Source organism: Salmo trutta, chromosome 18, assembly GCF_901001165.1.
Source record: "Salmo trutta chromosome 18, fSalTru1.1, whole genome shotgun sequence".
Taxonomy (NCBI): domain Eukaryota; kingdom Metazoa; phylum Chordata; class Actinopteri; order Salmoniformes; family Salmonidae; genus Salmo; species Salmo trutta.
The window spans coordinates 28,053,945-28,079,878 of NC_042974.1; the positions used below are offsets into that span (position 1 = coordinate 28,053,945).

Here is a 25,934-nt window from a genome sequence, read left to right on the forward strand (position 1 = left end):
GGGTTGGTGGTGGGTTTTCCAGTCCTGTGGGCACACTCCACCTCAATCTTCCTGTGGTCCATCTTCAGTTTCTCCAAGATCATTTCCCTCACTTTGTCCTCAGACTCCGTCCAGGGCTCATGTGGAGATTCTGCAATTCCGTTTTTGTTGTTGTTCTGCCTTGATTGTCCCTCGAGATAATCTGATTTCTCCGTCATTGTTATCATGGATTCACATACAGAACTGATGTCCTCGCTCAATGACTTACAGATTTCTGTCATCTTGCCATTCTCCTATTTTAACTCATCAAGCTGACCCTGGGAGAACTGCAAACTGTTCTTCAGGTCCTGGACCTCTCTGGTCAGGCTGTCTTTTATTAGTTAACTCCATCAGTATTTGGACACAACACTTGAAGCTATTTTCTTCTTGTTGGAACAACTGCTTTTAGAACTATTTTTGTTTGTTTAAAAGATCCTTTACCTGTGATAGAGAGACACCACTGTCCTCAATGATACTCCCACCAGCTTTGGTCTTTGTCATGGTAGCAACGTAGGTTACGCTGTTACTCCTCGCCATTCCAGACAGAGCAGGTTACAGGGAAGATAGGAAACAACAAGCGGCAGGGATCTAGACAGCCACAAGCCCGGGTCAATCCACGGTCCCCAGTCACAACAGCTAACCGCGGCGTGGGCTGCGTTCAAGCCCTCAAGAAAACCCTGCTATAGCTTGATAGGCAGCTAGCTAGCAGCTAGGCTAGCCGCTATGGCAAGCAGCTCCTCAGACCCGGCCTTGGTCGGCAGGATCACTGGACAGATAGTAGAGAGCCGAGCAACTGATGCCAACCGCGTTGCAGGATCCAAATTCAAGAAGGTAGCTAGCTAGTTACAAAACTTTTTCAATAGATTTTAAAAACTTTCCAAAACAACAAACTGAGCTCTCCCTCATTCAACGATGTGCATAAAGAACCTCAGAATTGAGGCAAAGGTAAGAATATCTGGATTAACTATCTAATGTTAGCTAAATGTAGTTATGAATAAATTGGCAAAATGTCTTTAAATGGACAATTCTGTGAACTGTCTTGTACAATTTTTTAATTGACACAATACCTGTTAGCAAAGGTGTCAGCTAGAGATGACGTGCAGGAGCTTGCAGGGATTTGTAGTTTTGCATGATGTCTACTTTGATGCTAATTAGCATTTTCGAATCAGAGTAAATAGAGACAAATATATTGATAAAAGTCACCTTGTCTGAGTGAGATTTACATGGTTATCAAAATGTTACACCAGGGTAAGCCTACACAAAACACAGACCTTATTTTAAGTGTTTCTATAATCCCCTATGGAAAAATGAATGGATTTTGATTAAGACATTAATGAGTGAGCTAAGACGGACGTAGTCAATATAACAATTTGTTTAGCCCTTTTGTATGTACAGTACAGCGACAGAATTCAGAACATGGGCCGTTCTTACAGTATTCTCCCTGTACACCAAGTCAGAACCGTAGTATAAATAAAGGGGGCCTATAAGCAGACAATGAAAGCTCTTACAATATTCGATGATGACATTTCTCTAAAACAGGCTAAAGGCTACATGTGCCACACCAAGTCAGAACGGTAGGCTAAGTTATGAGGAGAAAGGGCCCAAATTATTAGAGTAAGGCATAAGGGCTACTAACAGCTTACTACACAACATACACTTAGTATTAATTTCTTTGCTACAGTACACATATCACATTATTTATGCAGTAGCATACAAGACAGTTTTGGACAGGAAGGTGGTGCAGAGGTCCTTCTTGTGGGCAAAATGTCATCAACTTTGTCATTCTCTGGGTTTATAGTGCTTTCAAGACAACTGGGAACTCATAAAAAATAAAAAAAAGTCAACTCATGACATCAGTGATCTATCTTCAGGTCAGAGCTCTAGAAAGACGTTGTCCCGACTTGGATAACCGTTTTACCCAGTCTGAGCTCATTTTTCCGAGTTCCCAGTTGTGAGTTTACAGTTGTTTATTCAACCCTTTCTGGTCCATGGAGTTGCATGTGAATGTTTATCCTTTTAAGCTTGGAAAAGACTTGAACCACACACCCTCTCTACTAAATCGCTGGCTAGTGATTGCTTTGCAACACTTGCAGTTTGCCACTGACTCCAAAACATGAGTGACATAACACTGAGCCAATCACGGCGCAACTAGAGAACATAACCAACCCCTACTCTTTGTATTTTCTGCTGGATGCTCCACCACCACAGATAGGACTGAGCTAGCCTGAAACACCTGCATTTTGGAGCTGCCTTACTCAAGAAAGCAAAAAAAGATACCATGTTTTTATGCGATTTTAATAACTCAATTATGTTTGTTACACTGTTTGCAAACTGATATGTAACACCTTTAATGCCAAAATAACATGCAACACAGACACAAAAAACTACTATTATTTTTGCTAAACAGCTGTCCTGTAATGGGGTATTCATTACGCCGATTCTGTTGAAAAACGTTTCTTAACCGAAAGCAAACGAAACGAAACTGGGTGGGACCTACCTGCATTTGTCCAAAATAAATTGTGGTCGTTGCAAAACGGAGCGGTTCCAATTGTTTGGCTAATGATTCAACATTACACACCTGCGGAACACCGCCCAGGGAGCAGAAAAATGTCGCGGAGGCGCGCATTACTTCGCATGCGCGTTCAAGTGGAACACTCCCCAGTGAGGTAGGCATACACACAAACACGCCTGTTCTCTAAAGAAACGGCATGCAACACTGCTGTCAGATCAGTGCGAAACGGGACAGGACCAGAAGGAGCAGTTGTCTCGTTATACGTTTCTTTTCCCCCTACCCATTTCATTGTCTTCCCCTCACTTTTCTTTAAGTTTCATTCGTTACTAACGCCTTAACTCAGTGAACAATGTACAGGTATTTCGGAGAATTACTTACTCGTGGAGCAAGCAGTGCTCTGGCCTCGGGATGTGTCAAGTCGGCTCTTCCAGTTTCCGCGTCGTTGATGCGGATGCGCCACTACAGCGAGGTCGCAGGAGAGAAAGATGTAGATGACCCCAACTTCTTTGGAATGGTGGAGGGATTCTTTGACCGCGGTGCAAATATTGTTGAGGATAAACTGGTGGAGGACCTCAAGAACAAAGAGACGCCAGTGCAGAAGAGACACCGAGTACGCGGAATTCTCAAGATCATCAAGCCCTGCAACCATATACTGAGTGTATCGTTTCCAATCAAGCGAGACAATGGCGAATGGGAGGTGATTGAGGGATATCGTGCCCAGCACAGCCAACACAGGACCCCCTGTAAAGGAGGTAAGGCGGCGAATGTGAAATTACAGTGAAGATGCTGAAGCGGAGTATAGCTAGCATGCTATCTAGCCTGTCAAGTTGAGAAGCGGGTAGCTGCAGCCCAAATGGCCTAAGGTTTTTTACAACTAACCCAACTGGACTACAGCCTGTCATTTCCAATTGGAACAAATGAGCAGAACTAAGCACGACCTAGCGAGATCCTATTGGCTCGATCTAGTATTTAATCTGCATATTTCAGTTAGGGAACGCCTACTTTGCGTGTGCAATAACTCAATTCGCATTTGCACTCCTAAACAACGCGATTTTTTTTTTTTACTTTTGCAAAGTGTAAAGTCTACAAACATTAGTCCACTCTGTTCATAACAGATTCTAGTTTTGGGAACATCAAAATGTTTGTTTCATCGATGAGAACATTTGCAGAATGTCGGCCAAAATCCATCTCGTTCCAGCTTCTCCCACTTCCATATTTGGTAGTGAGTGGAAACGCCAATTGGATGCTTCACATTTAAACATCCAGTGAAATATCTGTCTCATTGTTCTGTCTGTGACATGGCGGCTGGAGTATGGGCGAGTCGAAAGCGCTCCGCTATAGAGGGGAGTCATTTTATGCTGTCCAGGTTTGAACCGGGCAATGGCCCATCATGTCATCTGGCGAAAAGGGTGGGAGCAGAGCGCCCATCTCAAACCAAACCGTGATTTTTGCCTCTAGGTCATGTTGTCAACTTGGCAGCATGGTGCATCGTCCAGAAACAAATCTCTTTTGTAATAAAATAAATGTTTGAATTTACATTGGGAAGGCAGATAAAGCACTTATCAAAAACAATCACTTTTGCATGGGAACACAGAATCACACTAATTACTATACGTGCTTAATTAAGTAACGTTTGTTTTTTGAGAGGACATGGACATCTGACAGAGTGGGCACCAAAATAAGATGGTCAGTTTAAAAAGGTTAAGGATACAAGAATGTGTACATATCTGGCTGTGTTGGCAAAATCATTACATATCCCATCTAGCCAAGCTGGGAGAGGCTTCCTGTTGTCACAGTTCCAAGACCAGTCATGCCATGTTCAAAACAATTGGGAACAGGGAACTCGTAAATCTCTGACTTCAGGCCTCTTTTTAGAGCTCCAACTTTCTGACCTGAAGATCACTGACGTCATGATTTGACCTCGCATTTTTCAGAGTCCCCAGTTGTTTTGAAAGCACCATAATATCTGAAAATGTAGCTAACACATGTCATAGGCTGACCACAACGCTCGCGTCGTGCAAAATAAATTTAGAAATCTATGTTATTCAATTATAGCACCCACACTGCTTGTGCGGTCAAAGAGCGTCTGCGTTGCCAAGGGCTAAAATAGAACTCCTTTCTATTTCTGACACAGATCGCACTGCAAGTCCTGCCTCTCCCATCTCGTCATTGGTTTATAGAAGCAGGTACCCACGTGCCATATCCTCATTGGTTATACCCACGGTGGGTGATTGAAAGATGAACTGCGTTGCCAGTCGGTGTAGTAATACTATGAAAGTTTAGATGCCAATCACCATATAAGTTCAAAGATGAAAAAGCCTGGAAGGAGGAAACATGACTAGAAACGATTCGGTTGGCCGTTTTATGTGTGGATTAATTGTCGGAGTAGAGGACCTTGTGCATTTCAGGTAAAATACAACCGAATGTTTATAACCCAGGACAAATTAGCTAGCAACAGCAAGCTAGCTAAATAGGACAAATTAGCTAGCAAGTGCAAGCTAACTAGCTAAATTGCCATAAGTGTTTAATGCTTTCGACTTGTCCCCAAATTAATGTCATTGGTTCAGAGTTTGTTTTGATATTTTAACCTGTGTGTCGTGATCGCGTTTGGTGTAGGTGGACAAAATACATTTATGCAGGATGGCGCATGCGCACAGCCGGTTTGGGTTCCATGTTAGCCCTTAGCAACGCAGACACTCGTTGGCGCAATAATTGAATAACATAGATTTCTAAATATACACGACACGAGCGGTGTAGTCAGCCTGTTACCCGTATACATGGATGAACGCTTCTCCTTCTCTGTCATGGATGCCATGGTTGCCCTTAGCTAACCAACTGCATTAAATGTTGGCTAGCTAGCTAACATTAGGCTATAACTAGCAATGTAAATGGCTTTCTGAGATACAAATAATATTACTACACAGGTTGTAGAAAAGGTCCATGGAGTTGATGGAAGAATCCCTTAAGTCATGGCCACTTGCTCAGCTGGGCCAGGGGTGCTTTAATTGGGTCAGGTGGAAATGTCAGACAGATCTCAACTCATTAAAAGGAGGAAAATGCCATCGCCCGATCTTGCTGCTTTCACTTCTTTAACTCCGTTTAATCCAGACGTTCTGTGCGTCCATGAATCCACAACAAGGGCATCCTGAAAGAGGGCTCGAGAAGCACCTATGCCCTCAGAGACCTGGCCGTATGGTTGCAGGTTAAGGCGAGGGCAAAGAGCATCACTCACCAGGCCACAATCTCAGCCATAGCCTCCGGGGGAAGGAAGGAGTTTGAACACCAGGAGGGACATAAAAGGCCAAATCCCACTACCATGTACTTAAATAGTGAAGCCGGGAAGAAGACCTCTCTCAAGAACATCAAATTCCAGCCTTACTGCCCCTATTGCAATAGTAAGGGGCACTTCCTTGGCTCATGCCCCAGGGTAAAAAAGCTCACTCAACCTCAAATGAAAGCCTGGATAACTTCAGGTGAGCGATGCTGCAAGTGTGCCCGTAGCCATAAGGCGGAGACCTGCACATTGTGGAAACCATGCAAGGAAATCCATCTCAGTGTTGCATGATGTAATTCCACAAGCACAGAAGGAGCAGAGTATGCTCATGGTAGAAGCTAGAGGTCGACCGATTAATCGGAATGGCCAATTTCAAGTTTTCATAACAATCGGTATTTTTGGACACCGATTGTGGACGATTTTATTTTTACACACCTTCATTTAACTAGGCAAGTCAGTTAAGAACACATTCTTATTTTCAATGACGGCCTAGGAACGGTGGGTTAACTGCCTTGTTCAGGGGCAGAATGACAGATTTTTACCTTGTCAGCTCGGGGATTCGTTTTTGCAACCTTCCGGTTACAAGTCCAACGCTCTAACCACCTGCCTTACATTGCACTCCACGAGGAGCCTGCGTGGCAGGCTGACTACCTGTTACGCGAGGGCAGCAAGATGCCAAGGTAAGTTGCTAGCTAGCATTAAACTTATAAAAAAAACAATCAAGCTTAACATAATCACTAGTTACCTACACATGGTTGATGATATTACTAGTTTATCTAGCGTGTCCTGCGTTGCATATAATCGATGCGGTGCCTGTTCATTTCTCATCGAATCACAGCCTACTTCGCCAAACGGGTGATGTTATAACAAGCGCATTCGTGAAAAAAGCACAATCGTTGCACCAATGTGTACCGAACCATAAACATCAATGCCTTTCTTTAAAATCAATACACAAGTATATATTTTTAAACCTGCATATTTAGTTAATATTGCCTGCTAACATGAATTTCTTATAACTAGGGAAATTGTGTCACTTCTCTTGTGTTCCGTGCAAGCAGTCAGGGTATATGCAGCAGTTTGGGCCGCCTGGCTCGTTGCGAACTGTGTGAAGTCCATTTATTCCTAACAAAGACCGTAATTAATTTGCCAGAATTGTACATAATTATGACATAACATTGAAGGTTGTACAATGTAACAGCAATATTTAGACTTAGGGATGCCATCCGTTAGATAAAATACGCAACGGTTCCGTATTTCACTGAAAGAACAAACGTTTTGTTTTCGAAATGATAGTTTCCGGATTCGACCATATTAATGACTGAAGGCTCATATTTCTGTGTGTTATAATTATTTCTATGATTTGATAGAGCAGTCTGACTGAGCAATGGTAGGCAGCAGCAGGCTCGTAAGCATTCATTTAAACAGCACTTTCATGCGTTTGCCAGCAGCTCTTCGCTGTGCTTCAAGCATTGCGCTGTTTATGACTTCAAGCTGGGTGGGTATTATTTGTGGAACGTTCCAACAGGAATCTATTCCAAAAACTTTGTAAATAACAAGGTTGCCAAAAAACAACGCATACAAAGTTGTATAGCGGCAGAATAAGATACCGTGTGGTCTATTTCATTGCGTTTTTCACTCATCACATTTATTACGAAAAATGTCTCCTCACTCTGGTTGCCTATGGACAAACATTAAGAATAAGCTACGTGGTGAGTTGATGCCTATTCGGCAGCTAGCTAGCTAGCTAGGTTTGTATGCGTTGCTACTTTGTATGCGTGGTTGGTTGGCAACCTTTTACTTTATGTTTTTTGGAACAGATTCCTGTTGGAACGTTCCACAAATTATACCCACCCCTTCAAGCCTATCAACTCCCAAGATGAGGCTGGTGTAACCGATGTGAAATGGCTAGCTAGTTAGCAGGGTGCGCGCTAATAGCGTTTCAAACGTCACTCGCTCTGAGACTTGGAGTAGTTGTTCCCCTTCCTCTACATGGGTAACGCTGCTTTGAGGGTGGCTGTTGTCGATGTGTTCCTGGTTTGAGCGAGGAGAGGGACGGAAACTATACTGTTACACTGGCAACACTAAAGTGCCTATAAGAGCATCCAATAGTCAAAGGTATATGAAATACAAATCGTATAGAGAGAAATAGTCCTATAATAACTACAACCTAAAACCTCTTACCTGGGAATATTGAAGACTCATGTTAAAAGGAACCACCAGGTTTCATATATTCCCATGTTCTGACCAAGGCACTTAAACGTTACAGTGGGGGGGGGAGTGTATTTGATCCCCTGCTGATTTTGTATGTTTGCCCACTGACAAAGAAATGATCAGTCTATAATTTTAATGTTAGGTTTACTTGAACAGTGAGAGAAAGAATAACAACTAAAATATCGAGAAAAACGCATGTCAAAAATGTTATAAATTGATTTGCATTTTAATGAGGGACATAAGTATTTGACCCCCTCTCTCAATCAGAAAGATTTCTGGCTCCCAGGTGTCTTTTATACAGGTAACGAGCTGAGATTAGGAGCACACTCTTAAAGGGAGTGCTCCTAATCTCAGTTTGTTACCTGTATAAAAGACACCTGTCCAAAGAAGCAATCAATTAATCAGATTCCAAACTCTCCACCATGGCCAAGACCAAAGAGCTCTCCAAGGATGTCAGGGACAAGATTGTAGACCTACACAAGGCTGGAATGGGCTACAAGACCATCGCCAAGCAGCTTGGTGAGAAGGTGACAACATTTGGTGGGATTATTCGCAAATGGAAGAAACACAAAAGAACTGTCAATCTCCCTCGGCCTGGGGCTCCGTGCAAGATCTCACCTCGTGGAGTTGCAATGATCATGAGAACGTTGAGGAATCAGCCCAGAACTACACGGGAGGATCTTGTCAATGATCTCAAGGCAGCTGGGACCATAGTCACCAAGAAAACAATTGGTAACACACTACGCCGTGAAGGACTGAAATCCTGCAGTGCCCGCAAGTTCCCCTGCTCAAGAATACATATACATGCCCGTCTGAAGTTTGCCAATGAACATCTGAATGATTCAGAGGACAACTGGGTGAAAGTGTTGTGGTCAGATGAGACCAAAATGGAGCTCTTTGGCATCAACTCAACTCGCCGTGTTTGGAGGAGGAGGAATGCTGCCTATGACCCCAAGAACACCATCTCCACCGTCAAACATGGAGGTGGAAACATTATGCTTTGGGGGTGTTTTTCTGCTAAGGGGACAGGACAACTTCGCCACATAATTTGACGGGGCCATGTACTGTCAAATCTTGGGTGAGAACCTCCTTCCCTCAGCAAGGGCATTGAAAATGGGTCATGGATGGGTATTCCAGCATGACAATGACCCAAAACACACGGCCAAGGCAACAAAGGAGTGGCTCAAGAAGAAGCACATTAAGGTCCTGGAGTGGCCTAACCAGTCTCCAAACCTTAATCCCATAGAAAATCTGTGGAGGGAGTTGAAGGTTCGAGTTGCCAAACGTCAGCCTCAACCTTTATGACTTGGAGAAGATCTGCAAAGAGGAGTGGGACAAAATCCCTCCTGAGATGTGCAAACCTGGTGGCCAACTACAAGAAACGTCTGACCTCTGTGATTGCCAACAAGGGTTTTGCCATTAAGTCATGTTTTGCAGAGGGGTCAAATATTTATTTCCCTCAATAAAATGCAAATCATTTTATAACATTTTTGACATGCGTTTTTTCTGGATTATAATTTTTTTTGTTATTCTGTCTCTCACTGTTCAAATAAACCGACCATAAAAATTATAGACTGATAACTTCTTTAAGTGGGCAAACGTACAAAATCAACAGGGAATCAAATACTTTTTTCCCCCACTGTAGCTTTCTTAGATGGCACATATTGCACTTTTACTTTCTTCTCCAACACATTGTTTTGCATTATTTAAACCAAATTGAACATGTTTCATTATTTATTTGAGGCTAAATTGATTTTATTGATGTATTATATTAAGTTAAAATAAGTGTTCATTCAGTATTGTTGTAATTGTCATTATTACAAATTAATAAATTGGCCGATTTTTAATCGGTATCAACCTTTTTTGGGTCCTCCAATAATCGGTATCGGCGGTGAAAAATCATAATCGGTCGACCTCTACTCAAAATATTGTGTAGTGGCAAGAGGAATTTTGTCAAATTGTTTCTTTCCTTTCTTTCTGTGCCACCATGTTTGCATATAGATTACTGGTAATGTTACCAGGCCCACATTCAGTTGCAAAATGTTCTTGAACGCTACAGGTAGAAATACCATGAATAGAGCCAACGTTATTCCTAATTCAACATGTCAGAAATATGCTATGTAGAACAAGCATACTTCTATTTGAACGTTCCATCTTGCTGACCGCACCCCAGGTTGTTAGCTATAGCTAGCTAATGAGGTAACATGACAGAACAAGGTGTAGCCTAAACAAATGGTTAATAGTCCAGTCCGCCAGTAGCGTACTATTAGAACGGCCCACGATATGCTTTATGAATGTAAAATGCAGCGCCGCTATTATGGGTCATATCGTTTGACCGTTAAGGGCTAGAATCAAGATGTTTTCTCTTAGGAAAAGAGGGAGACTTGGCTACAGAACCTGGCTATGAAATGTTGTTGGGAAAGTGGGAGGGTTGAGTGAGACTACAAAGAGTCTACTTTTCTATACTTAAGGGAGAGAAACATGACTATACAGTTGTTTTACTATTAAATCCAATGCATTTTTTGTTTTTAATTTCGTATAGCAGCTTGTGTTTCTTAACCAGGCGATGGGTAGCTAACTAGAAGGCTGGTGGTGACTGGTTAGCTACGGGGAAGCAAGAGAGTTGCCTGCGCAATGTGTATAATCGGCAGCGGAGCTTGTCTACTCTCACTCATCGCTTGCTCCCCCGCAGCTCACCAGCTGACGTAGGCTGTGTGCCGGGAATGGGGCGTCCTTCCCACTGCTGAACAGAACTGCGCTGCGTATCTGTGCCGCTAATATTAATCGTGCTTATCACGGAAAAGCTCTCAATCTCTCCTAAACTCTTGTCCAGTTCATTTAGTCAGATTTTAGTAGTCAATCGCCACTGAAAAATAGGTGTTTGGCCATTTTATTTTAGTCACTTTTGTTGACGTAATCAACAGTGCGTAGAGTTCAGTATATTGTACTGAACATATCTACTTTACAATGCTTTACTGTACTGAATTGTCTACAATGGGAACTCAAAGTAGTCACAAACCACAGTTGGGTCACTTGTCCATATGTCAACTGACATACAGTAGGTACTGTCATTTCCGGACTATTAAGCGCACCTGAATATAAGCTGCACCCACTGAATTTAAAAAATATATATATATTTTGAACATAAATAAGCCGCACATGTCTATAAGCCGCAGGTGCCTACCGGTACATTGAAACAAATGAACTTTACACAGGCTTTAACGAAACACGGCTTGTAACAAAAATAAATAGGCTTTAACGAAACACTGCTTGTAACAAAAAATAAAAAATTAGCAGTAAGCTTTAGTTGTCTTTTTGCACTGAGTCAATTCCTCACGCTGCTGTTTCCAACGTCTTATCGACTCATTAAGACCAAGCTCCCGTGCAGCAGCTCTATTTCCTTTTCCAACAGCCAGATCAATCGCCTTCAACTTGAAAGCTGCATCATATGCATTTCTCTGTGTCTTTGCCATGATGAGGGTGACAAAATGACTACCGTAATCAGAATGATGGGAAGTTTGAGAGCGCTCGATTTAATCTAAACAGTAAAGAAAAAAGTTGTTTGACCTTAACCCGTTCGGCAATTTCATTGGTCTAATGAAAGCTTCATGCCGCCAAAAAACTGAGCACGTCACAGAATGTGTTCTTTTGGGGGGAAAAAATGGAAAGCGTGAAAAATCCATATTAGCCGCGTCGTTGTTTAAGCCGCAAGGTTCAAAGCCTGGGAAAAAAGTTGCGGCTTATAGTCCGGAATTTACGGTATATGCCTATGGCAGATTGTTAAGGATGACATCTGATTTGTTAAGGGAAAGTGGTGGTGATTAAACTAATCACAACAAACCACAATTATTTCCCAGGGGGAATACATTAATCTCCTTTCAATCCTAAATCCTGTTTGGTCTGCTTTTGAATAGGACACCTTTCCCAAAATCAGATCTCTGCATCAAGTTTTTTAACTGTTAGCCTCATGTTGCACTAATTAGAAATATCCAACTTTTTATGCAGCTATTAAAAGCTTCAGTGTCTTCAGAAGTAGAAGGGATTGTGAGGTAATGTGTGTAGAATAAAGTGGTGAGTGGTAGTCAGTGAACAAGACAAACCTGCCAGGACCACACCCAGTTTCCATCTCACTATGGTTTTCCTCTTTGTGGAGGAGTGGAGGGGGCCTGGCCTGCGGTCTCAGGAGTGAGTTTTTTTTTTAAGCTGGCCCCGGGTGGGTGGAGTTTGCACTGGGTGAAAAGTGATTGATGGTATTAGCTTTAAAACCTGGCTGCCTTCCAGGCGTGAGCTGGGCGCCCCATTCAAAGCTTTATGGTGAAGTCTACTCAACAAAGTGAAGTATGTGAGACACATGGAGTAATGATTTAGGATTCCGTGGTTTTCGCATGCGAAAGTGTTTTGCTTTTGATAAAGCCCCCCTTTTTTTATCATTTTTAATCTGCCTTCACGAGGAAAACTAATTTGAAAGTTAAAGCATACATTTGTGTTTCTGAACAATGCACCATACTGCCTGCTTAACAATATGACTGGGCGGTGCAGATTACTGTTTGATTTGAGAAGGGCGCTCCTACCTCCCCGCTTTTGCCCGGTCGCATTACAGGCCATATTCCGGTACAACCCAGTTCAGCCTATTTGAATCCCCAGTGAGTCATAGCGCTAGGCAGAGTGTGGTTTCTACCTCCCTCACATGCAGGCGTCTCCTCTCCTACGGAGCTCTACTGTAACTCTCAGACTCTGGCCAGCTGCAACCATTTTGTGCATTTCCTAAAACCGACTCCCTGCGATAACTATGAGAGGCCTAGTGTGAAATGGAGTATTTGGATTTAGTAAAAAAATGGGGTCTTGTTCCAGAGTTGACTGGGCTGGCATAGACAAGGGCTAGCCTACATTGGACAAATTGTGCCCTCTTTTTCTCTCCTGCTCATACTCCTCTAACAAGTTCATTTCTTTATGAGAGTGGTTCTGAGACGGGTTAAAGGCTTAATAATCAGCGGCCAAAATACCCCCTAGCTTGTGATTATGTGTGAGTAGGCTAATTGCATTAGTCCACCTCCTTGTGTTGGAGAATAGAATACCAAACTGATGATGCTAGTGGGATCTCTGGTTTTATTGTACAGCAACTTATTAGACATATTGTTTTCATCATGCAGAAAGTCTAAAGTTAAAGTATACCATTTTCCTAATATTCTTATACACGCGTACTCTAGCTAGAGATGAAAATGGGAAAACGCAACTTTTTTTCAGCCAAGTCTGATATCGCAGGTTTCACTCCACTAACTCTGTCATGTTGTGTTTTCCAGGTATCCGCTACAGCACCGAGGTGTCTGTCGACGAGGTGAAAGCCCTGGCCTCGCTGATGACATACAAATGTGCTGTCGTGGGTAAGGGTGTTTTTTTTATAATTCTACACAGTATCTTCTAGACATAAGTCCTCCAGACATAAGTATTTGTTATATGGCCTGTTGTTTTTTTTATGTTGCAACCCCGTCCATTTAAATCCCTTACAGATGTGCCGTTTGGAGGAGCCAAAGCTGGAGTGAAGATCAATGTAAAGAATTACACGGTGGGTATTAGTTTGTTTCTGGATACGCCAGAGTATTTGATGAAATACTTATTGTTGATGTCCTTTCACCCAGTCACGTGTCACTTTCACATTAGCTTTAGGGTGTGTTCCCTTTCAACAAGGCCATTTAGTCTTTTAGCATACAGGCTCACATTACCAAGTCATCTAAACCAGTGATTAGAGTGCAGTCAAGGCATTTCATTTTTACCTCACTTGGTTCGCTGCTCTGTATTTACCCCTAGTGCATAGATAATAAGGCTGCAGGATGTTCTATTATGTGACCAATCAGTGGAGTTTGTTTTCGCAGTGGTAGGAACAAGGATGAGGGAATCTCCACCATCAACTTTGACCCCAAAAAAGCTGAGATTACTTATAGAAAATGATTTATCATGAATACAAAATATGTATAACCTGCACTTAAGGTTCTCATTTGAATTTGCAAATAAGAACTTGATTAAGTGCAGGTTGTACATAGTATATCACAAGTTATTAATATATTGAATATCTTCTGTAAAATAATAGATTGCCCCATTCAGTGTTCTATAGAACTCTGCACAGGAAGCTGTTAGTCAGTGGGATCTCGCTCCCCTTCCTGTTGCCAGCCCAGTGCTGACCCATCCCGTCTGTTGTTGCCAGTGGCCCTAGGGCTCCATTAGGCATTGGCAGCTCTGCTCTGGGGGAGAACTGCTGAGCCATCAGCTGGTAGACATGACTGGGACACCCACCCCCCTCTTATCTGCTAGGCTGCTGGCTCTGAAAGTTGAAGCATTTTAGTCACTGATACTCAAGGACTTTCTGTCTTTGAGCCAGGTGGATGAGTGTCACCTTTTTGGTGTTCTTTTGAATAAATTCAAGTAATCCAGGTTTTAATTTAGTAGTATTAACCTACCTGAAGCCGATGTTGCTTCTTAATATTTGAATAGGAAGTTTTTGTTCTGTGACAGTAGTAGTGCCTTCTTTGGTCTGACTTTACTACCAGTGAAATATGCAATGCCCTTTATCATACTTTTATGCTCTGTGTGCAGGACAATGAACTGGAGAAAATCACCAGGAGATTCACCATTGAACTGGCCAAGAAGGGTTTTATTGGTGAGTAGTGTCTGTGTCCAGGGGAACATTTGAAGGCTGCTGGTGAAAAATGTCTGGCGGTGATGTCTGTGGCTGCATGAACACATGGTCCCCTGGAGTGGGTGTGCCTTCCCCCTAGCCCATACTGTCAGAGGCAGGGTTTCATGAGCCCACAGTGCAGTACACACACACACACACACACACACACACACACAAATGACCACGATGAGAGAGGAGTTAATCAAAAGGCTTGACAAGGCATGAAGGCAGCTTGACCTTCCAGGAATCACAAGGGGGAAACCTCTCAGGATGGGAAAACGGTACACCAGAAACGATCTAAAACACAATAATCCACAAAATATTTTGGTTTATTTTTGACATCTTCAATTAAAGGAGGAGTTCACGTTAACTTCACATTTCCTTGTAACAATTCCGCTTGTTTAAGAGTTATTTTAGGGTTATGCATTCAATGCTTGAAGTGCCTGTCACCTATTAGGGGCTTCTAGCATGACAAGTCCATATTGTTTCAAAAGGCAAGAATTGCTCTCTTTGTCGCTATTTGTTATCCAAAGCTGTAAATGTGGTCCACATGGTCACTAAATCAGCAAGGTATCAGACCAGTCCAGAGGAGCCTGTTATTAAAAGGCATTCCCCAACATTCTCCCATAGAGGGAGGAGGGGACTGTTTGTATAGCTACATGTTTTAGTCTAGTCACGTGACGTGTAACTATCGGAGTGCTTGAATTCCTAGAATGAGGAGCTACGGTACATACACTACCGTTCAAAAGTTTGGGGTCACTTAGAAATGTTCTTGTTTTTGAAAGAAAATAACATTTTTTTTGTCCATTAAAATAACATAAAATTGATCAGAAATACAGTGTAGATATTGTTAATGTTGTAAATGACTATTGTAACTGGAAACGGCAGATTTTGTATGGAATATCTACATAGGCGTACAGAGACCCATTATCAGCAACCATCACTCCTGTGTTCCAATGGCATGTTGTGTTAGCTACTCCAAGTTTATCATTTTAAAAGGCTAATTGATCATTAGAAAACCATTTTGCAATTATGTCTGAGATATGGCTTTTTCTTTGCAACTCTGCCTAGAAGGCCAGCATCCCGGTGTCGCCTCTTCACTGTTGACATTGAGAATGGTGTTTTGCTGATACTATTTAATGAAGCTGCCAGTTGAGGACTTGTGAGGCGTCTGTTTGTCAAACTAGACACTCTAATGTATTTGTCCTCTTGCTCAGTTGTGCACCGGGGCCTCCCACTCCTCTTTCCTTTCTCAGAATAAGAATAGACTGACGACACTCAATTGATCTAAAGAAGGCCCGTTTTATTGCTTCTTTAATCAGAACAACAGTTTTCGGCTGTGCTAACATAATTGCAAAAGGGTTTTCTAATGATCAATTAGCCTTTTAAAATGATGAACTTGGATTAGATAACACAACGTGCCATTGGAACACAGGAGTGATGGTTGCTGATAATGGACCTCTGTACGCCTATGTAGATATTCCATTAAAAATCTTCAGTTTCCAGCTACAATAGTCATTTACAACATTAACAATGTCTACACTGTATTGCTGATCAATTTGATGTTTTAATGGACAAAAGCAATGACATTTATAAGTGACCCCAAACTTTTGAACGGTAGTGTGTGTGCTTAAGGGGTGTAGAAGTGTGTAACCCATGGCAACCATACCCTCTGGCACTGTGTCTTCCGTACACTGCCATAGCTTCAAAGTGGGCCATGAGTGCCTCTATTCTTTCACAGCAATATATTTAGATGGGTCTGCATGCTTCAGTATGAGTTTGTTGGTGTATTGGTTTTCTTCTTTACTGAAGCCATTTTAGTTATCTTATAAGTTTACTTTAAAATGACAGTATTTTGTCTTTCTCCTGTCAGGACCTGGCATTGATGTCCCTGCCCCTGACATGAGCACTGGAGAGAGGGAGATGTCATGGATCGCTGACACCTATGCCAACACCATGGGCCACCATGTACGTGTTCCCTGTATAAACTCACTGCCCTCTCCAACAATAGACATTGAGTTTTCCCCAGCACTTCCTATCAACTAAGTTAAACGGCTTTCAACAATTACTGTAAACCACTGAAATTAAGGAAAATGACATGCGTATACAGGTAACTGCCAAAATACAGAAAAATGGCAACATAAAAGTGTCTTAATAGGGCGTTAGTCCACCGCGAGCCGTCAGAACAGCTTCAATGCGACTTGGCTTAGATTCTGTCTGGAAGGGATGCAACACCATTCTTCCACAAGAAATTCCATAATTTTGTGTTTTGTTGATGGTGGTGGAAAACGCTGTCTCGGGCGCCACTCCAGAATCTTCCACCAGTGTTCAATTGGATTGAGATCTTGTGACTGAGACACACACACCCATTAAACCACCTATGCTCCTTTGAGACCCCCTTTCAAAGTCACCGAGATCTCCTCTTCTAGCAACTGGCCATTTTTATACATGACCCTGAGCATGATGGGATGTTAACTGCCTAAGTAACTCAAGAACCTGCATTCAATATACTTTGTATCCCTCACTTACTCAAGTGTTTGCTTTATTTGGGCTAGTATATATGTAACTTTCTCAGGTGTTCCTCTGCTTTGCATTTTTTTATCACCATTAATCTGTTCATGTCTTATCAACCTGATAACGAAACGATTGTTACACGACCGCAGACCACAAAGCTGAGCTTATCTGTGTACAGTAGCTAGAGGTCAAATGCTAAGTTGTGATTATTCTGTTTGCACACTAGCCATCCCTATTGTCTTTGCTGAGTAAACATCTCCACTATGTCACTGTTTTTTCCCTATCCCTTTTGTTGATTAGAGTTTTTACAGGAAGTTCTGCTGGCCTCGTAACCCCCGCTCCTTGGCTCCAGACAGTATTCTGAGATCCATTTCCAATTGCCCTGGCGGTAGAGGAAGTGCTTTGACTTTCAATAAGCTGACACTTCTACCCTTATTTTCTTGTCATAAGGCTACTGTTCCAATTCTAATGACAGCGTTTCGAAAGACGAAGCTCAACCAGTCTCTTGCTGTATACATGATCATGTATGTTTTGTCGGTTGCCAGGGAAGAGGTCAGGGAGCACGGGATTTTTTTATTTTTTATTTATGCATTCACTACTGTAAGTCACTCTGGATAAGAGCGTCTGCTAAATGACTAAAATGTAAATGTCTATAGCCTAGTCATAGAATTTGGTCTCAGTCTAAAAACAGCACTATGAAGAGATGTGTGCTCTTGAGCCGTCTAGGATTAGGCTTATCACAGTTTGAGGACAGTGCTGTGCTGTGTCCATTAAGGCCAGGAAGATACCAGTATTGCGATACTTGTTAGTATCGTGGCACGGAAACGAAACACGAAGTGGATTTAACTTCTTGAGGAAAACTGAGAAGAGGGCACGTTGTGACTTTTTGTTGTTGTTGGCATAGTCTTCGACTGCGGACTTCTAATTACATTTGTTTCTGAGTCAAATGTTTCTTTAGTGGAGTCTCGATAGAGCCTTATCTTTGCCCCTTGAAAGATTTGTCTTTAATAGATCCCAACATATGTCGACTACACTGTCCAGAGTACCTAATACAAGGTTGACAAAATATGTATAATAAAATGGCCGCCTGCTGAATTTGTTTTCTTTGAAGTTGCTAATTCCACCAGTAACCAACCACACCCTCCTCTCCTCTGTGTCCAGGACATCAACGCCCATGCCTGTGTGACTGGTAAGCCCATCAGCCAGGGGGGCATCCACGGCAGGATCTCAGCCACCGGGCGTGGAGTATTCCACGGCATCGAGAACTTCGTCAACGAGACGGCCTACATGAGCCAGTTGGCCCTGAGCCCCGGCTTCACCGACAAGACCTTTGTCATCCAGGTACACAGACACGGCACTTATTGATTAGGAATGGCATTTTATTAAGCGTCTTTCATCAGCTTTCAAAGCAATAAGAGGTTTGACTCTGCACCTAACAGTGTCTTCTGTTACGGCAGCGCTGCTTAATGCAAGGTATGCATCTACTGCAACACTGCTTATCTCTACAGAATGACTGTACCTTTTGATACTGAGACCAAGCGTTAAGCCTTTATGTTCAACATATAGATTCCCCCCCCCCCCTCCCCTCATGTTGACAAGATATCAGTTGTACGTGATTCAGTGCAAAATTGGCCAGAGAATCAATTCCTCTGTTCTGCAGTCTTCTAATGTAATTATGGGAAATGTCATCAGGAAAACATCTTGGTGGCAAGATTTAATTCGGTCTAGATGCCTTTTTTTTAAATGTGGCTGTAATCTAACACATTCTTATCCCTTAAAATCCATACCTAACCAGCAGGTTTCTGCTCGCCAGGAAAGACTGGGGGGAGGGAGTGCTGTCAGCAATCTAGGTTGCTGACTGGTGTCTTTCTATTGGCCGCTGCAGTAGTGGAGCTGCCTACTTTCCTCATGTCATAAATAATCGATATCTGAGTGATGTATGAATATGTTCCGGATGTTAAAAGGTATTTGTGTGTGTGTGTGTGTGTGTGTGTGTGTGTGTGTGTGTGTGTGTGTGTGTGTAGATACACAGTATTTTGTTAAAGGAAAGATCCACACTGCTTGGTTGTCATCAAATCAAGCACAACATGTTTTTTTTTGGTTAGAGGTAGCAACATTTGAGACTACTATAGGATGGAACCACGAGGTCGGTATAATCACCGAACAGATGGCATAATGGCTCGTTAGCAAGCTGTTCCATTTGGATGTGCAGAGGACTGTCCTCCCTCCTACAGTAGAACACATTGCTACTGCTAATTACAATCTCTACTGATTACTGTGTCCTCATTAGCGTTAGCGAACAATAAACTCATTGGACCAGAAGACGCTACATGACGTGTTTACTGTGCCAACCGAGCATGTTTCTCATGAACAAGAATATACATTTACATAAATGTAAATGGACATTTGGTACATACAAGCAGTACAGGCTTAGCAACGTGGGATTTATCTACCCCAGGGCACCCAGGTTGGAGCCTATTTTCTCTATTTTATTTTGGGGCGTGTCATTCTTCTTCCTCTTCTCCCAGGGTTTCGGTAACGTGGGCATGCACTCCATGCGATACCTGCACCGTTTCGGGGCCAAGTGTGTTGGTGTTGGAGAGATGGATGGAAGCATCTGGAACCCCAATGGCATCGACCCCAAGGAGCTGGAGGACTACAAGCTGGTCAGTACACAACTCATAGCTACGGTCACTAGCCTGCAGGTCGACCGTCCTCTGGCTGTTCCCTGTACTTGTGGAGAGCACAGTGGAATGCACCGTCTAAGGCTACCACCTAGGGGACGTACAGTGTCCCTACACTCTGAAAGTCCCCCACAGCCATACAGCCATTTGAGACGGATGACTAGTGATACACTTTGGTACTGTGTCTACTTTATCTCTCTCTGTGTCTCATTCTCTTTCGTCTCTTCTCACCAGCAACACGGCACCATCGTGGGCTTCCCCAACTCCACACCGTACGAAGGCAGCATCCTGGAGGCTGACTGCGACATCCTGATCCCCGCCGCCAGCGAGAAGCAGCTGACCAGGAACAATGCTCACAAAATCAAAGCCAAGGTCAGACCAGCATTGGGCGATGTGCAACGATTCCACATGAATGTGTTTGTTCCAGTCAGTTTGACCGAGCAGGCTAATTGGGGGTGTTTAGTAATGTTTATGTAAGCTATGTAAAACGTACACAATCGTCACTAACAGTAAAAACACATTTGTGGAGAGCTGGATTGTGTATGTAGATTGTGTTTAAATCCTCTTTGTTTGTTCCAGATCATTGCTGAGGGAGCCAATGGCCCCACCACTCCGGATGCTGACAAGATCTTCCTGGAGAGGAATATCATGGTGATTCCGGTGAGAGCATATTCATTATTTATCCATTCATCCATTCATCCACTTGTGTAGTTGGGTAATATTTATCATGTTTGTATATTATTTATACCTCACATGCAACCCGTAATAAGACTATGTAGTGTGTATGCTAACAAATTCTATTAAGTTAAATTATCTAACTCCGTAAAGATGATTTAGCAATGTGCAAGAGACTGTAGTTGAGTTAAAGTATTAGAAAGGTCTGAGAATGGAATTCTAAAGGCTAATCGATTTAACTACATGGTAAAATTAATTAATTCACATACAAGGCTTAAAGGGATACTTTGGGATTTTGGCAATGAGGCCCTTTATCTACTTCCCCAGAGTCAGATGAACTTGTGGGATACCATGTGCGAGCAGTTTGAAGGAAGTTGCTAACTAGCTCTAACGCAATTGCTAACTAGGGTTAGCGCAATGACTGGAAGTCTATGGATATCTGCTAGCATGCTAGTAGATACCCAGTTTTCAGCTGTACTAACATAATTGAAAAAGGGTTTTCTAATGATCAATTAGTGTTCTTAAAATGATAAACTTGGATTAGATAACACAACGTGCCATTGGAACACAGGAGTGATGGTTGCTGATAATGGACCTCTGTACGCCTATGTAGATATTCCATAAAAAATCTGCCGTTTCCAGCTACAATAGTCATTTACAACATTAACAATCTCTGCACTGTATTTCTGATCAATTCAATGTTATTTTAATGGACAAAACATGTGCTTTTCTTTAAAAAACAAGGACATTTCTAAGTGACCCCAAAATGTTGAATGGTAGTGTAGATACAGGGCCTCATTGCCAAAATCCCGACATATACCTTTAAGTTACAAGGCATTTCTAATATTACAAGGCATTATTCAAAGCATGATCAGAGAGGGAGAGAACGAGACAAAGAATCCATTGCTTGTGCCATAGCTGATGGGAGACAGAGAGAGAGACCCTTTGAACATGTTTATATTTAAATCTGAGTTGTTAACTCAACAGTAATCCTATTGGTCAACTTCCAATCAGATAGCAGACCTACAGGATGTTTTCACAACAGAACCTACTGCTTCACAGAGATGTGAGAAAATGGGGAATGGCAAGAGCAACACAGAGAATGCCGAATTCTTGCGAAGACAAACCCTCTTACGTAGAGTTGATAAGAGTCTCTTCAGGGGCTGGCCCTGGAGACGTAGATATTTTTAGAGTCGGTTTCACAGACCAAGATCAACAACAGAAAAATAGCCTAGAAGTAGGCCAGAATCTGACTTGTTAAATCTTCAATGAAGACTGGGATTTCATGAACATTGATGAGTTGGATTGCATACCTCTGGGTTCCAGAGTCTGACTCTATTTCTTTGAATGGAGATGAATCATAGTCCAGGGATATTTTAAGACAATGCGTACAACAACAATTATCATACATTTTGTTTAGAAGTCAATTTAGTGCAGATAGTTGCTTCATCTGTCTCTGTGTTACTTACTCTGACTTTACAGTTCTTGATTGCCTGTATGTTACATCATAGCTGTAATGTTGGTCTCTGTAAACGTTCACCATCTCTTGTTTATTCAGGACATGTACCTGAATGCTGGTGGAGTGACTGTCTCCTACTTTGAGTGGCTGAAGAACCTGAACCATGTCAGCTACGGTAGACTGACCTTCAAGTACGAGAGGGACTCCAACTACCACCTGCTTAGTAAGTCTGACATTTCTCTACCTGTACGGAAGCACTCGCTCCTACTAAGTTCAGCCTGCTCTCTGTTACGTCACAAAGATGAATGTTGTTGATCTTGTATTATACTAAAGTGTAAATCTTTAATTACTTCCCCGTGTCAACGGGGAGATTTGTTAGAATGGGAATGAGAACTATTAGAAATGTCAAACCCGAGGCTGATTAAACACAAGGTTTTTTTTTTTTACAGCTGTGACTCATGTTGCACATAAAAAATGTATTGGACTGCAGAGTAGGCACGCAGACACACACACACACACACACACAGTACAGCCCCTCCTCCGTGCCTGGTGAGCGAGAACATTATTGGCAGTCACTTTATGTAGGGTTTCCAGGAAGAAGTGGATGCTGACTGTCTGCAGGCCATGTCTAACACTCACTCACCCTCTCTCTCTTTCCGGTCTATCAGCAGCATCAGTCAATGAGGCAGTCTGATATTGTGCACATGCATTTTCACACAAAATCCCCTCAGAACATGTATGTACATTCGGTTTTCAGTACATTGCAGCAGAGGATTGAGCTGGGGTTATGCTGGTCGCAGAGTGGGATGGTTTCTGAATATTTTAGAAGCTGAAGCCATTACCCAGTCCCACGAGAGTGGCAGGACTGGGCAGTGTTGGAGACATGGAAAAGAGCTCAGAATAGATACGGCTGTGAATTGCCAAACCCATAACGTTTTTGTAGAAAGAGAACATTTATACCAGATTATTAATGCAGGTGAACTAACTTTTTAAAATGACCTAAAAGTGAAGATTTATGAACTGTATCCTTCATGATGGTTCAGTGAGGATTTAGTCAGATTCATATCCATATACACTACAACAAGATATACATCATCTAGTCATATACATATGAACTGTCTGTGGTCTCCCTCAGTGTCTGTCCAGGAGAGTCTGGAGAGGAAGTTTGGGAAGCATGGAGGAGCCATCCCTGTGGTCCCTACCTCTGAGTTCCAGGCCAGGATCGCTGTGAGTACAACCCTCCCCACACCGGCCTTTCTATGATCCTGGATTACTCTCCCTTCAGTCAAACACCCCTAATATTTTATTAAGATATAATATACACAATATATACAAAAGTATGTGGACACCCGTTCAAATGAGTGTCCACACTCATTGCTGACCGGTGTATAAAATCGAGCACAGAGCCATGCAATCTCCATAAACAAACATTGGCTGTGGAATGGCCTTACTGAAGAGATCTGTGACTTTCAACATGGCACCTTTCCATCATGTCAGTTTCCAACAGCACTCTACATGGCCAAAATGTAGCACTACATGACCAAAAGTATATGGACACCTGCTGGTCAAACATCTCATTCCAGAATCATGGTGAGCTTTACATCACTCTAGACGACGCTTGGCATTGCGCATGGTGACCTTTGGCTTGTGTGCGGCTGCTCGGCCATGGAAACCCATTTCGTGAATCTCCTGACAAACAGCTATTGTGCTGACGTTGCTTCCAGATGCGGTTTGGAACTCTGTATATCACAGTTAAGCTGCATTTCTCCAGAGATGAGTAAGGGTTTAGTTTAGTGGGCTAAATGTTAGCTCTGAGTCCTATTTTGAATGCATTTTTCTCTGTTTGGTTCCAGGGCGCTTCAGAGAAGGACATTGTGCACTCAGGACTGGCCTACACCATGGAGAGGTCTGCCAGGGTAAGAGGCTGATTGCTTAAACATGATTATCTGGGCTAAACGGTTCCTCACAGGTCCAGGGACAGGGGTTTTATTCAAAGGAAATGCTGTGTTAATCCAACACAAGGTCCTGAGGCATCCCATTACTCCTGTTCGGGGAAATGAAGTCTTGAAAGTTGAAGTCATGCTTCAACGGTCCAGTGACAAGCTCCATTTCCGTTTTACACATCTCATTACCCAAACAGCACTAAGCTCATATTGCCTTTTCACTGCTGTCTTGCCACCATTCTTCCCCCCCCCCCCCCCCCATTCAAGCTCATAAAATAAATCACTCTCGAACATGGTAGACACACACACACCCACACCCACATCCTCTGTCAGCGGTTTGCTGTGCGTGCGAGCAGTGGTAACTGGAGCAGCCACGGCTTTGTTAGTCTCTCATCATTGCTAAGGCCCAGCACTGATGCCAGAGAGAGCAGAGACAGGATGAAGATTCAGACCGTTACCCTGCTCCCCTTTAGCATTAACACACTATCTATCCCACAAGCACTGATGACTTTAATGTCACGTCTGACTGAGGATCCAGCCTTTGTGGAATGACATCCCCCTGCGTCATATGGGGTTGCCTATACCACCTCCCAGGAAATGTAACACTCTGTGCAGACGTACTGCATGAGAGTCTGCTGGTTTGTTACTTGCTTATTGCTCCCTTGGGGTTATTTCTTTAAAAGTACACAGAGATGCTTTATTATCCTGTGGAAATGGATCACTGCATTGATAATGGAACAATAGTGGTGTATTGATGTAGGTAAGAAATGGAGGAGGGGAAAATAATGATTACTTGAAGGGACACAGAGATGAATATCTTGGTTGAGTTTATACTCTTTGTTTTCTCTCCTGCTTTTAGCAAATCATGCGCACCGCTAACAAGTACAACCTGGGCCTTGATCTGAGGACGGCAGCGTACGTCAACGCCATCGAGAAGGTCTTCAAGGTGTACAACGAGGCTGGTGTTACCTTCACATAGGCGGCTCCTCGCCACCTCGCCCACCTGCCTCCGTCTGTCTGTCCGTCCACCCGAGCAGACCCAGGCCCCCCCCACCTCCATACAACAATCACACAACATATCAAGTGTTTACATTTTACACATGACCATTAGCTTTACTCGTATATGTGTAACCAGCAAAGCAATACGCACATTCTTTTGCGTTCTCATGTCTTCAAGAGAACCCATGTTCTAGCTTGCCTTAAATCCAGTAGGGCTGTTCTGATGCTACTGTGTCTATGGTCATTGTTTTTCCTTTACTGTAGAAACCTCATTTATTTTCTCAGTCATTCTATGGACTCCAACCCATTTATTCCTGTTACTATATTCTTATGCCAGTAAACACCAAAAATTCTGGTCTACAGCTTTCACAGGATACTGCTTTTATGAATCAGTGTTGTGCTTTTTCAGTATCTGTTATGGATCTACAGACATATTTGAGTAAGTTAGTCAATATAATAGAATGTAGAGCATATCAGATACACACTTAAAGCCTTAATTGCACCGGTTTCTCCTGTGGTGAAATGGAGCAAATTTTTACTTAAATGGAGAAAGTTTTCTTACCTACACCAGAATGTTCTTTCTATTTAAAGTCTCCCAATAAGACTTCAGTGCACTTATAAAGCAGTGCACAACGTGTGCTTCTACACTATTCAAGATGATATCATAAAATACATTTGTTACAAAGCAGACTTATATGTTTGTAAGTAGGTTGGCACAACACTAAAACCCTGAATTCCTGAAGATTGTTCGGTTCACCTTTTCGATGCCTTTGCCTTTGTTCTAAACCTGAACGCTTTGTCTTGCCTCAGAATTTGAGCCATATTGGAATGGTTTCTGTGCTGAAGGCTACTGGAAGGGGAGATGTGAGGGAATATGTGAGAACGGCCTTGATTGACTGCTTTGGGATTCTATGTAAGAGAATTTGTACTGCCTTTTCGTTGATACAGAATTAAACTTTAAAATGCTCAATTGTT

At 42.6% G+C, this 25,934-nt stretch overlaps 1 protein-coding gene across 1 annotated transcript; it reads left to right on the forward strand.

Moving 5' to 3' along the window:
• Positions 1–2,693: 2,693 nt before the first annotated feature.
• LOC115153123 (glutamate dehydrogenase, mitochondrial) lies at positions 2,694–25,929 on the forward strand. The gene is made up of 13 exons (XM_029698196.1): positions 2,694–3,282; positions 13,316–13,396; positions 13,523–13,578; positions 14,604–14,667; positions 16,559–16,653; positions 18,361–18,540; positions 19,728–19,865; positions 20,118–20,255; positions 20,463–20,543; positions 22,117–22,240; positions 23,153–23,244; positions 23,871–23,933; positions 24,820–25,929. Exons 1-13 carry the CDS (start codon positions 2,880–2,882, stop codon positions 24,937–24,939), a joined length of 1,635 nt encoding a protein of 544 aa, XP_029554056.1. The 5' UTR covers positions 2,694–2,879; the 3' UTR covers positions 24,940–25,929.
• The last annotated feature ends 5 nt before the right edge of the window (positions 25,930–25,934 follow it).